We start from the raw sequence: 14371 nt of genomic DNA on the forward strand, positions 1-14371 counted from the left end.
AAATACATTTTGTAAGGCTATAGCTGCCATAGATTGTATTTCCTCTGGGGGATCTGGGCAAAATAAATTGAAAACCTCCTGGAAAGGATTCACCATTCTGGATGCCATTAAGAACATTCATGATTCATGGGAGGAGGTAAAATATCAGCATTAACAGAAGTTTAGAAGAAATTAATTCCATCCCTTGTGGATGACTCTGAGGGGTTCAAGACTTCAGTGGAAGTAACTGCTGATGTGGAAGAGAACTAGAATCAGAAGTGGAACCTGAAAATGTGATTGAATGCTGCAATCCAAGATAAAAAACTTGAATTGATGAGGAGTTCCTTCTTAGGGATGAGTAAAGACAGTGGTTTCTTTATATGAGTAAAGACAGTGGTTTCTTCATCTCCTGGTGAAGATGCTATGAACATTGTTGAAATGACAATAAAGGATTTAGAATATTACATAAATTTGTTTGATAAAGCAGCTGCAGGGTTTGAGAGCACTGATGCCAATTTTGAACAAAGTTCTACTGTGGGTAAAACACTATCAAATAGCATAATGTGCTACAGAGAAGTCTTTTGTGAAAGGAGGAGTCAATCAATGCAGCAAACTTCATTGTTGTTTTATTTTAAGAAATTGCCACAGCCACCCAACCCTAAGCAACAACCAACCTGATCAGTCAGCAGCCAACAACAACAAGGCAAGACCCTCCACCAGCAAGAAGATTATGACACGCTGAAGGCTCAGATGATCATTAGCACTTTTTAGTAATAAAGTATTTTTTAACTAAGGTATGTACATTGTTTATAGACATAACATAATGCTATTGCACACTTAATAGATTATAGTATAAACATAACTTTTATATGTACTGGGAAGCCAAAAAATTCATGTGACTCACTTTATTTCGATATTTGCTTTATTGTGGTGGTCTGGAACTGAACCTGCAATATCTCCGAGGTTTAGCTGTATATGCTAATGTAGTATTGCATATTAGCGGGGATAATATAGGTTATTAAATAAATGGTGTTGGGACAGATGTGTAGGCATCTTGAAGAAAATGAAGATGGATCCCTGGCTAAGGCTTTACAACAACAACAACAAGAATTCAGATAGTCACAGAAATAAAAGTAAAAAATAAAAACATGAAATTACTAAAATGAAAATACAAGAGTTTGGGTTTTTTTTTCAAATATAGTTGAGCAATGAGGAAGGCCTATCTAGTTATGACACTAAACTTGGAGGACACAAAAGACTGATGAACTCAATTATGTGAAATGCATGGAGAAAACACCAAAATTTTCATTTAAAAGAAAAATGAGAGGTTGGGAAAGATATTTGGGATACATATAAAATACAAAGAGCTAATGTCCTTAATCCATAAATAGCAACAACCTAATAGAAAAATAGGAAAAGGAAAATTTAAAGCATTTCAGAAAAAATGATATAAATGGCTCCTTAAATACAATCACTTATGTTCAACCTCAGCCATAATAAGAGAAATGCAGATTAAATCTGTACTGAGATACCATGTTTTAACCTATCAGACTGGCCAAAAAGAAAAAAAATATGACAAGACACTGATGTCTTGGGAATGGTGAAAACAGGTACTCTTATGCAACTGATACAATGCACAAGGCAGGCAATTTTGCCAGATCTATCAAAAATGGAAATGTATGGATCATTTGTCCTGGGAATTTCACTTGTAGAAATTTCTCTTTAAACATATTCTCCTTCACATTAACTGAGATATGGATAAGGACATTCATTGCAGTACTGTGTGTAATTGCAAAGGATTGGAAATACCTTAAACATCCATTAACAGAAAACTCGTTAGCATATTTTGATATATCCATATAATTGAATAAGATTCAGCCTTTAAAATGAATGCGGTAGCTCATTACATGCACTAACACTAAATGATCACCAAGATTTATTACTAAGGGAGAAAAGCAAGTGTTGGGAATTTTGTATGCTAACATTTTAGTTTAAAAATGAATATATGGGTATGGGGTGTGTGTGTGTGTATGTGTATGTGTGTGCACACATGTACCTGTTTGTATGGACAGACCATCTGTGGCTGCCTTTGGAAAGACTATATTGGCTATTGGAGTTAAAATTACAGGGTACATTTTTTTTTCCTTTCAAAAGATTTTTATTACAAAATATAATATTCATGCATTAAAAATGCATAGAACAAATATTCAGCTTAACTAATTATTCAAGGCAAAAACCTACTTAATACCCACCCTAGTCTGGAAACAGAACATTCCAGCTCCTTTCTCAGAAGCCTTCTTCATGCCTCTTTCCCTCCCTCCCCTCTAATCAAGGAAACCACTACCCTGCCTCTGATGGTAAGCACTTCCCTGCTTTGCTTCCAAGTATTACCACCTACACATGTACCCTACACAATATGGTTTTGTTTTCCCTGTCTTAAAAGTTTATATAAATTGAGATAAACACAACAAATTCTTTCATGTCTGGCTTCTTTCACTCAGTATTATGTTCAATTTATTTATCCATTTTATTATTGATGGATAATAATTCTAATATTTTCATTATTTCAAGTTTCTGTCTGCTACAAGTAATACCACAGTGAACATTTATGCATGTGTCCTGGCACATCAGCCAAGAATTTCTGGTGGGTGTTTTCCTAGGAGGAGAATTGTTTCCTCAGATGGTCTACATATGCTTGAATGAGTAAGGCTAAAGTGTTTTCCAAAAAGACTGTACCAATTTACACTCCCATCGCAACACATGAGAGCTCATGGTGCTCCTTATCTTTGCTAACACTTAATTGTCATTGTACTTGTCATTGTCAATCTTCTAAATTTTAGCCATCCTGGTGGTGGTGTAGTGGTATTACACTGTGGTGTAAATTTGCATTTCCCTGATGACTGATGAGATTGAGCCCTGTCTCAGGTGTTTATTAGCCATTCGGATTATCTTCAGTTGTTACATATCTGCTCAATAGGCCTCTGACTACCGGGTAGTCTGCTTTTCCTTATTGTTTTGTTGTTCTTTAGATATTCTGGGTATAAGTCCTCTATTTTTATATCTTCCCCACTCTATGGATTGCAATTTTCTTCTTAATGGAAGTGATTATCATAAAAGTCAGGGTAGTAGTTATCTTTGGGAGTAGGGGTATTCTGGAATGCTGACTATGGACTCTTCTAGACCTATACAAGGATAAATCACTCAGCCGTATATGTCTGTTTTGTGTAATTTTCTATACGTATGCTATATTTCACAATAAAAACATTTTTAAAAGGATAGACTTAACTTATGACCCATTAACTCCACCCCATGCATATACTTAAGAGAGGGTGTACACATGTGCACGAGGAGACACGAACAAGAATGTTTATAGCAGCATTGTTTGTAATTCATATATTTCACCAAAATATGTTAAATTTACAAAGATTGATAAAAATTTCTTCAGTAGGCCACCTTTTGTGAAATAAAAAGAAGAAAATAAGCATGTGTTCTCAGCTGCTTTTATCTGCATAAAGAAATGTTTTGGGCCGGGCATGGTGGCTCACGCCTGTAACCCTAGCACTCTGGGAAGCCAAGGCGGGAGGATCGTTTGAGCTCAGGAGTTTGAGACCAGCCTAAGCAAGAGTGAGACCCTCCCCCCATCTCTACTGAAAATAGAAAGCAATTGGCTGGACAACTAAAAATATATAGAAAAAATTAGCCGGGCATGGTGGTGCATGCCTGTAGTCCCAGCTACTCAGGAGGCTGAGGCAGGAGGATCACTTGAGCGCAGGAGTTTGAGGTTGCTATGAACTAGGATGACGCCATGGCACTCTATCCCAGGCAACAGAGTGAGACTCTGTCTCAAAAAAAAAATGAAAAAAAAAAGAAAGAAAGGTTTTGGACCAGAAGTGTTTTGGGTTTCAGATTTTCTCAGATTTTGGAATATTTGCCTCATAATTACTGGTTGAGCATCCCTAATCTGAAAATTCAAAATACAAAATGCTCCAATGAGTATTTCCTTTGAGCATCATGTCAGTGCTCAAAAAGTTTCAGATTTTTGGAGCATTTTGGATTTCGGATTGTCGGATTAGGGATGCTTAACCTGTACAGCTTTTATATTTTTTAAATTCTTTGAGCCATATATATATATTATTCAAAAAATTAAATTAAAAAATTATTACTAATATCCTTAGAGTGATAAGACACTACATCCATAAAACAAAAATAGCATGCTATTAAAAGGGAGTATTCTGAAAACAAAAAGAGCTATTTAAAATAAAATATATAACAGCATTAATGAGAGACACAAAAGAAGATTTAGAAGATGGAGGTTTTTTAAAAAAATCTCCTGGAAAGGAGAGCAAAAGAGACAGAAATGAAGATCAGTAAAGCAAAGAATAAAAAAAGGAGGATCAAGAGGATCAACAACCAAATTCAAAGAGTTTTCTGAAAAGCAGAGAAAATATATGTGTGAGTAGAAAAGGCCTAGGAAGACCCTTGGAAACAGGCTTTTAAAATTTGGCATAAAAATGATTTCCAACGTAGAATTCTAAACTCAGCCAAAAAGACAAATTTAGTGTCAGGGTCAAATAAATATATTTCCATGGCATTAATTTTTACATTTCTATAAATATATCTGTACAGTTCTATATATTAAATAAATATGTTTTTGCATGACATTTTCAGACACTTTACCTGTCATGCATCCATTTTCAAGGATATCTGGGAGGATAGACCTCCACAAAATGAAGGGGTAAGCCAAGAAGGTGGAAGATATAGGGCCAGGCGTGGTGGGTCATGCCTGTAATCCTAGCACTCAGGGGTGGGGCGGGGAAAGCAAGAAGATTGCTTGAGGTCAGGAGTTCGAGACTAGCCTGAGCAAGAGCGAGACCCTGTCTCTAAAAAAAATAGAAAAAGTAGCCAGACATGGTGGCACATGCCTATAGTCCCAGCGACTGGGGAGGCTGAGGCAGGAGGATCCCTTGAGCCCAGGAGATTGAGGTTGCTGTGAGCTACAATGATGCCACTGCACATGACAGAGCAAGACTCTGTCTCCAAAAAGAAGAAAGAAGAAAGAAAAGAAGAAGAGGAAGAGGAAAAGGAAGAGGAAGAAGAAGAAGATACAGGCTCCAGGAAACAGAAGATCTGACGTAAGACAGAAGTGAAGGGGATTTCCTGGGAGAAAGTCAAGGGAATAAGCCATGGTAACAGCTATGTATCAAGTGGAGAGTCAATGCAGACTTCAGCAAGTCAAGCTCCTGGGAAGATTTCTTCAAAGAGAAGACAGTGATGTCCAGAGTTGCAGCAGCCCCAACTATTATTAGGTGTGTGAACTTGAGCCAGATAGTTTTTCCTTATACCCCAGTTTTCCCCTCTATAAAATGGGGACAATAATGGCACCTACTTCACAAGGTTGTTACGAAGACAAGTGAATACATGTAATGTGCATATAGCAGTCTGGGCACATAGTAAACATTCTATGAGTGCTTGTAATTATTATCACTATGATTATTACCTAATGTGGGAAGAATCTGGAGTTGAATTATTGATACATATGTAGTAAAGTGAACAAATGCCTAAGCCAGAAAATTGTTAATTCCAGGGAAAAGAAAAAGTTGTACAGAAATAATAATCATACCATGGATACTATTTGATTCAACTATAAATTATTACAGTAATAAACAATGACTGTGGATCTCACTAAAACAATGATACACCTATCTTAGGAGGACAGGGTTACAGGAAATGTGTATGTCAGCGGAGGTGTATAGAAAAGCTCAATCTCTATCTTCCATAGAGGAAAGTCAACAGATAATGCCCAAAACATTAAAAAAATTATAAAGATTAAGAGTGCTTGTCTTTGGGGAGCTGGAATCCATACGAAAACAAAGCAGGAAAAAGTCATTTTTTTTAACAAGACTTAAAGAACTATTTGATACCTTTTACTACTTGTAAAGAAAACTAAAAACTAATTACAAATTACAAAGTGGCAAAAAAATTCACAAAAATATATAAGAATGATAAAGGGCTATTACCTCAATATTTCCAAAACCCTCTTTAAAAATCCATATGCTAAAATAAATAAATCAGCAAGGGACAGGAGAAGGAAATTTACAAAAGGGAAATAAATGACTGATGAAAATGCGAGGAAAAAATTATTCTGCCTAGTAAAAAAGTAATACAAATGAAAACAATGAAATAGTAGCCTTCCTTCAGGCTGTGAAGCTCTGGATGAATTCTTGTCCCTGGGTACCTCTTCCTCCTCCTCACCTCATAGGCGTTGCCATGTCCCCCTGGCTGGGAAGGGTCCCCACTAGCTGGCATGTTCCCGCTGGACCTCAGCCCTGGGGCTGTCTTGCTGACAATTCCACTCTTCCCAGGAGTCTGGTGGAGTCCGTGGACTCAACAGGAGCTGCTGGGGTCAGAAGGAAGATCCTGCAGCCTTCACCATGGGGTCTGGCTCAGGGACTCTGCAGAGACTCCAAGAACCCTGGAAAGACAATGTCCACATGGTCAGAGTCACTCAGCACCCACCACACAAACATTTCCCCAGAGCACCAAAGTACAGTTCACTGCACTGGATACTGTGGGGTAGATAAAGTCCAAGAAACAAGTATTCTAGTTATTAATTAAAATGGAATATGGGCCGGGTGCAGTGGCTCACGCCTGTAATCCTAGCACTCTGGGAGGCCAAGGAGGGTGGATCGTTTGAGCTCAGGAGTTCGAGACCAGCCTGAGCAAGAGCAAGACCCTGTCTCTACTGAAAACAGAAAGAAATTAGCTGGACAACTAAAATATATACAAAAATTAGCCGGGCATGGTGGCGCTTGCCTGTAGTCCCAGCTACTCGGGAGGCTGAGGCAGAAGGATCGCTTGAGCCCAGGAATTTGAGGTTGCTGTGAGCGAGGCTGATGTCACGGCACTCTAGCCCGGGCAATAGCATGAGACTCTGTCTCAAAAAATTAAAAAAAAAAACAAAACAGAATATGAACAAGACCATGAGATTTGGACTAAAATTAATAAAGGTTTACATTCTGGCTCTGCCAACTTTTAGCTATGAGAATACACAAAAAAATTCTTCAGTTTTATTTTTCAAAATGAAGCAAAATTATTTATCTCAAGTGGTTATCAAAATTAAATGAGATAATGTTTCTAAAGCAATTAGCACTAGACTGGCACAAGGTAAACATTTAATACATGTTAGCAAGTAATGTTTTTATAACGAACTGTGTAATATGCAGAAGCAGATAACTTATTTAATTTGCACAACAGTCCTATCACCTGTGTTGCCATATTTATTATTATTTCATTTTATACGTATAGATAGAGAGGTTTAGTGGTCTTAAGTCAAACCTAGTCTACCTGGCTCCAAAGGTCATGTTGTCAATCTTATTCCATATGGTACCTTTCACATGGTAGGCTCAAAATAAATATGGTTGTGTTTCACACATGTTGAAAACATGGCTATGAATTGAGAATAAAAAAAGTTAAGTAAAGTTTATTGAAACAGAAGAGATATGCCATAAGGAAAATATTAATAGCCTGGGACTAAAGTTTTTTAATTGCCTCAAAAATGTCCAGAGGTAAAACATTTCTTCTGTTGAGGGAACTATGGAGGTGAGGGTATCTCTGTGTCCAAGTGGAGGTGCAATTTTATTCTAATCAAATAATAGAGGCACTATAGCTTTAGTCATTCTTGTTAGGAAAAGGAAAATGTCTACTTAAAATGAAGAGGAACTTAAGACAACACAAGAAAGAATGAGATGAAGAGGAAAAGAGAAAGTAAAATAAATAATAAGTAAAATAAAATAAAAGTCATGAACAAGTTATATTTTAAAAAGATAAAGAGGATGTTATATCAAAGAAAGGGATAATATGCTTTCTTCTCTTATACTCATGGAACTTTTACAAAATTCCTTCAAATAACTTGGCCACAAAGAAAATCTGATAAATGTTTGAATGTGGGTAATCGACAGGCTACATTCTCTGATCATAGCATAAAATGTCCAACATCATTAGTCATTAGAAAAATGCAAATCAGAACTAAAATGTTCCATTGATTAGGAGACCACTTCACATCCAATAAGACAGCTAAAATAAGAAAAAAAAAGACAATAACAAGTGTTTGTGAGATATGAATAAATTGGAGCTCTCATATATTCCTGGTAGGACTGTAAATGATTCACCCACTCTGAAAAACATTTTAGCAGTTCCTCAAAATATTAACCACAGAGTCACCTAGTAATTTTACTCCTAGGTATCTACCTAAGAGAAATGAAAACATATATCTACTCCAAAACTTGGACACAAATATTCACAACAGTATTATTCATAGTAACCAAAAACTAGAAACAACCCAAATCCTCATCAACTGATGAATGCATAGAAAAAATGTGGAATATCTATACAGTGGAATAATATTTGGCAATAAAAAAGAAATACCTACTATAACATTGATGAACCTTGAAACCACTATCCTATGTGAAAAAAGCCAGTCACAAAAGACCACATATTTTATGATTCCATTTATGTGGAATGTCCAAAATAGGCAAATCCATAGAGATAGAAAATAGATTAGCAGTTGCCTAGGGCTAGGGGTACGGGGTGGTCTGGTCAATGTCTGCTAATGAGAGTGGGGTTTCTTTTTGAGGTGTTGAAAGGGTTCTAAAATTAGATGTGTGATGATGGCTGCACAACTCTGTAAATATACTAAGAAACCACTGAGCTGTATACTTTAAATGGATGAATTTTATGGCACTGGAATATATCTAAATAAATCTGTTTTCTTAAAAAAGGAAACAAAAGAAACTTTTTCTTAAATAACTCAGAAAGTGGGAAATCAATACAGAAGCTATACAAATTTTACCAAAAGTTATGGAATACAAAATCGTATTTAGAGTTAAATCTACAGCTTTACATAACCTTATTTTTAATTAAAAATAAATATAACCCCCAAATGAGCTATGTATTCAACCGAAAATATTAGAAGTAGAAAAAACAAAATTAAGCAAAACCAAAACCAGGAATTAATAAAAATAAAACCTTAAATAGATCAAATAAATATAATAGGAGATTTAAAGAAAAAAAAAGCTACTCTTTTGAAATGACCAATGTCATAGAAAGCTCCCTAGCAAACCAGATAAAGGAGAGGAGTCAAATATATACATATATATTTGAAATAAGAGAGGAAAATCTTTCCCAGACCAGAAAGTGTTTAAAGCAGTTATTGTGGAATATTATGCACAACTGTGTAGCAACACATTTTAATACTGATGTGAAACAAGTGCTTCCCTAGTAAAATGTAAATTAACAAAGTTAATACAATGGAAAAAAGAGAAAGAAGAGACTAGCGAGTATAGATCAGGGGGAAAAATGTACATAACACAATAAACACAAATGGGAAGACTCTGAAAGGTAGAAAGGTAAGGTGGACAGCCTACAGACCTCAGGACTTGAGGAACAACACAGTGGTGAGTTCCCAGGGTTTTCTTTTACCCTCCCATATACCACTATCACACAAAGGTACTGGAGAAGCTTACAGTTCAGAGCCACCAACAGGCACAGACAAAAATAAATAAATAAATAAATAAATAAAAATTTTAAAAAACCTCCAAGAAAAACCACTCCTGTTAATTAAAGGACCAAGAAAAGATGATTTCACTGAACAGAAAACCTTTTTGAAAAAGCCTGGCCTATTCCAGCCAAGCACTAATGGAATGCATGTTCCTTTCAAGCACCCATTGAACATTCTCCAAAACAGACCATATCTGGGGTCATAAAATAACGTCACAAACTGAAGTCATACAGAGTATGTTCTGATTATAATAGCATGGAACTAGAAATCAATAACAGAATAACAGGAAAATTTCCAAACACTTGAAAATTAAACAATATATTTCTATGTAATCCATGTCTCAAAGACAAAGTCTCGAGGGAAAAAAGCACTGTTGAGAGGGAACTTTATAGCACTAAATGTTTACATTAAAAAGAAGAAAGTTTTTTTCTTTTCTTTTTTTTTTTTTTTTTTTTGGAGACAGAGTCTCGCTCTTTTGCCCTGACTAGCGTGCCATGGCGTCAGCCTAGCTCACAGCAACCTCAAACTCCTGGGCTTAAGCAATCCTTCTGCCTCAGCCCCCCAAGTAGCTGGGACTACAGGCATGCGCCACCATGCCCGGCTCATTTTTTCTATATATTTTTAGTTGTCCCAATAATTTCTTTCTATTTTTTTAGTAGAGACGGGGTCTCACTCTTGCTCAGGCTGGTCTCGAACTCCTGACCTCGAGAGATCCTCCCACCTCGGCCTCCCTGAGTGCTAGGATTAGAGGTGTGAGCCACCGTGCCCAGCCAGAAGAAAGGTTTTAAATTCATAATCTAAGCTCCCACCTCAAGAAACTAGAAAAAGAAGAGCAAAGTAAGCAGAAGGAGGGGAGTAATAAATATAAAGCAGAAATCAATGAAATTGAAAGCAGAAAAACAACATAGAACAATCAATAAATCCAAAAGCTGGTCCTTTGAAAAGAACAAGAAAATGGGTAATCCTCTAGCAAGATTGACAAAGATAAAAAGAGAGAAGACACAAATTACCAATATTAGAAAAGGGAATACCACAAACAGCGTTGTGTACATAAATTCAACAACTTGGATGAAATAGTACAATTCCTCGTAAAACACACACCCACTATTAAACACAGGTTGAGTATCCCTTATCTGAAATGCTTGGGACCAGAAGTGTTTTGGATTTCAGTTTTGTTTTGTTTTTTTTGATTTTGGAATATTTATTTGCATATACATAATATAAACATGAAATTCTTTTCAGTTTCATATACACCTTATATGTGTAGCCTGAAAGTAATTTTATGCTATTATATTGCTAATAATTTTGTACATGAAACAAAGCTTTGACTGAGTGTTGACTTGTAACCCATCACGAGGTCAGGTGCAGAATTTACCACTTGTGCCGTCATGTTGGTGCTCAAAAAGTTTTGGATTTTGGAGCATTTCAGATTTTGGATTTTTGGATTAGGGATGCTTGACCTGTAGATAATCTGAAAAGATATTTATATAGATATAATTAATATTAATATTAAATTAATTAATATTAAATTAATTAATATAATTAATATTTATATATTTAATATCTGAAAAGATATTAAATAGATAATCTGAAGAGTTATATAACTATTACAGAAATTGAAGCCATAATCAAAATCTTCCAAATGGAAATTTCTGGACCCAGATGGTTTCACTGGAGATTTCTACCAAACATTTAAAAAAAATTAGCACTAATTCTATACAATCTCTTCCAGAAAACAGAAGAGGAGAAAATAGTCCCCAACTCATTCTATGAGGACAGTATTATCCTAATACTAAGACCAGACAAAGACAGTACAAAAAAGCTATAGACCAATATCTCCCATGAACTTAGATGCAAAAATACTCAAAAAAAGTATTAGATAATCAAGTCCTGCAATATATCCAAAGAATTTATATCACAACCAAGTTGGGTTTATTCGAGGAATGTAAGGCTGGTTCAATACTCAAAAAATCTATCAGTGTAACTCCCCATATTAACACGCTAAAAGAGAAAAAAAAATCACAATATCATATAAATTCAACACTAATTCATGATAAAAAAAAAAAACTCCCAGAAAATTGGGAATAGAGTGGAACTTCCTCAACTTGATAAAGAGCATCTGAAAAAAAAAAAACCTATAATTAACATACTTAATGGTAAGAGGCTGAATACTTTCCCTCTAAGACAGAAACAATGCAAGAATGTCCACTCTCACCACTCTTATTCAACATAGTACTGGAAGTTCTAGACAGCATAATAAAGCAAGAAAAGAAAAGGCACAGAGATTGGAAATGAAGAAATAAAACTGTCTCTTTGTATATGACATGATTGTTCATGCAGAAAACCCAAAAAATCTACCAAAAAAGGTGTAAAACTAATAATTGAGTTCAACGAGATTGTAGGATACAAGATCAACAAACAAAACACAATTGTATTCCCATATATAAGCAGCAAACATGGGGAGATCAAAATTTAAAAGGCAATACCATTTACAACCACTCCAAGAAAATTAAATACTTAGGTATAAACTTAACAAAACATGTACAGAACTTGTATGATGAAAATTACAATATACCATTGAAATTAATCAAAAAAGATCTAAATAAATGGAAAGACAGACTGTGAACATGGATTGGAAGACATGACATAGTTAAGATATAAATTTTTCCCAAATTGAAATGCAGGTTTAATGCAATTCCTATCAAAGTCCCAGCAAGATGCTTTGTAGGATAAAGGCAAGATTTTCTAAAATGTACATGGGGAAGGTAAAGGAACCAGAAAAGCTAAACTAATTTTGAAAAAGAATAAAGTGGGAAGAATTACTCTACCTGATTTCAAGACTTACATTACTACAGTAATCAAGACTGCATGGTACTACTCGCAGAGGGATAGACAGATCAATGGAACTGAATAGAGAACCCAGAGAGAGCACCCACACAAGTATGGCCAATTTATTTTTGACAAAGGTGAAAAGTAAGCCAATGGGGGATGGATAGCCTTTTCAACAAATGGTGCTTGAATAATCGGACATCCATAAGCATATTTAATGCACCTTGACCTAAGTCTCACACTTATACAAAAATTAACTCACAATGGATCACATACAGCAGCAAGGAGAAATGGACAAATCACCACAACAGTGGAGAATTTCTCTCTCCTCTCTCAGTAATAGAAGCAGCAGACAAAAAGGACAGATTTTGTGTGACACAACTGACAACTAATAATTAAATATTATTTTTGAGTTATAATACGGAACATATCTAAAAATTCACCACGGACTAGGCCATAAATTTCCTTATATTTGAAGGAATGAGCTTCACATAGATATTTTTCTGACTCCAAAAACTAAGGTTAGAAATCCATTAAAAAGGTTAACTTTTGGAAACAGAAAATCCACTTTTGAATAACTCCTGGGTAAAAGACAAATTAATACAAGTTAACATTCTTAAAAACACTTAATGCACCCAACCCAGTGGGTTTTTGAGTGAACTTTAAGATCTTACGTTGACGTTAAGAAAGAGAAAAGCCTGCAAAATAATGAGCGAATCATCCAACTCAAGTTACTCAAACGATTCCATCACTGACCACACAGAATCCCCCAGCACTCACCCTCCCGGTCCCCCATCACCTCCACATCCCTCGGCACTGAACGTCGAATCCTCCTGACAACTAACAAACCGCAGCTGAGAACTACAGCCGCTTCCGGTCACTACCGCTAGCCCCGCCCTTCTCGGGGTTTGGGCTTCGCACGGGGGTGAGGGTAAAGGGGATCTGCGCGTGCGCAAAGCCACCTTCGAAGCCGCTGTCAGCCAAGAGTCAACATGGAGAAGTTACCGAGTCGGTGCTTTGGGGCGTTCGGTACCCCTTGGCAGCGTTGTCAGGCGGGGAACATGGCCGCGCCCAGGTCGCATTTCCCCATGGGGTACACCATGTTGGAGGAGTGTCCATTCCGTACTAAGGATGAGGACGCCTCTAAACTCACAGAGCAGGGGTGAGGAGCTGTCCCACTGGTGGCGGGGAGCAGGGGTGGGGACGTTCCTCTGAGCGGGCTTACTGGAGGAGGGGTCTTTGGATCTGTAGTCTATGGATCTGTGAAATACCGTTCCGAGCAGCTGAACGGCCTCTTAGAAATACGCAGAGGCGCCTGCAGCTGTTGTCTCCTGGCAGTTACCACCAGGTGAGAAGAGAAGTCAGACTGCTAGAATATACCACAAGGGTAAAAAGAGGAGAAATCAGGGTTGCACAAGCCCTCTTAGGATATACCACGGAGTGGGAAAAGGGGAGAAGTCAGATTGTTCGGTTCCCCCCACCCCACTGTGCCTGTGGGGCTTGGCTGTGAGGTTTGAATGCTCCCTTGAGCTACCTTATCTCCCATTCCATCTACCTCAACTAAAATAGAAGTATGTACCAATCAATACTAACAATTTTTGATGTGTCCTTATGCAATATGTCAGTGAAAAAATCTTTAGGAAAGTTACTTTTTTTTATTTCCTCATAAAGTAAAATCTATTAATATATAGTGATGGTGCCCTTACTTTGCAGATGTGGCTTTAATGCAAGACTCTGATTCTGCCCTTTAACCTGTTTGCTGTCCCTTACGACCTCCAATGTGGAAATGCTGGAGATGCTCCTGCCCTCTGGGAGATGTCACTGGAGCAGAAGTCGTTCTACCCTTCACCTGAGAATGTCTATTCATCCTTCAAAACCAAGTTCAAATATCTCCTCCTCCAGGGAATCTTCCTGACAGAGGTAGAAGGCTCTGCTGAAAGTCTGAAAGCCTTTCTCAGTCCTCAGGTGAGAAAAGTATTTTGAGGGGACCTGGTGTAGGATGAGGCT

General features: G+C 36.9%; 1 protein-coding gene and 1 pseudogene across 1 annotated transcript in view; one reads left to right on the forward strand and one right to left on the reverse strand.

Moving 5' to 3' along the window:
* ZNF81 (zinc finger protein 81) overlaps positions 1-6285 on the reverse strand; it is a 69312-nt gene extending 63027 nt beyond the window's left edge. Inside the window, exon 1 of the mRNA XM_069464289.1 lies at positions 6232-6285. Coding sequence (XP_069320390.1) covers positions 6232-6285 — 54 coding nt within the window. The remainder of the gene's footprint in view (positions 1-6231) is intronic.
* Positions 6286-12627: 6342 nt separating this feature from the next.
* On the forward strand, positions 12628-14038 carry LOC138379009 (uncharacterized; annotated as a pseudogene).
* The last annotated feature ends 333 nt before the right edge of the window (positions 14039-14371 follow it).

This window comes from Eulemur rufifrons, chromosome 30, assembly GCF_041146395.1.
Source record: "Eulemur rufifrons isolate Redbay chromosome 30, OSU_ERuf_1, whole genome shotgun sequence".
Taxonomy (NCBI): Eukaryota; Metazoa; Chordata; class Mammalia; order Primates; family Lemuridae; genus Eulemur; species Eulemur rufifrons.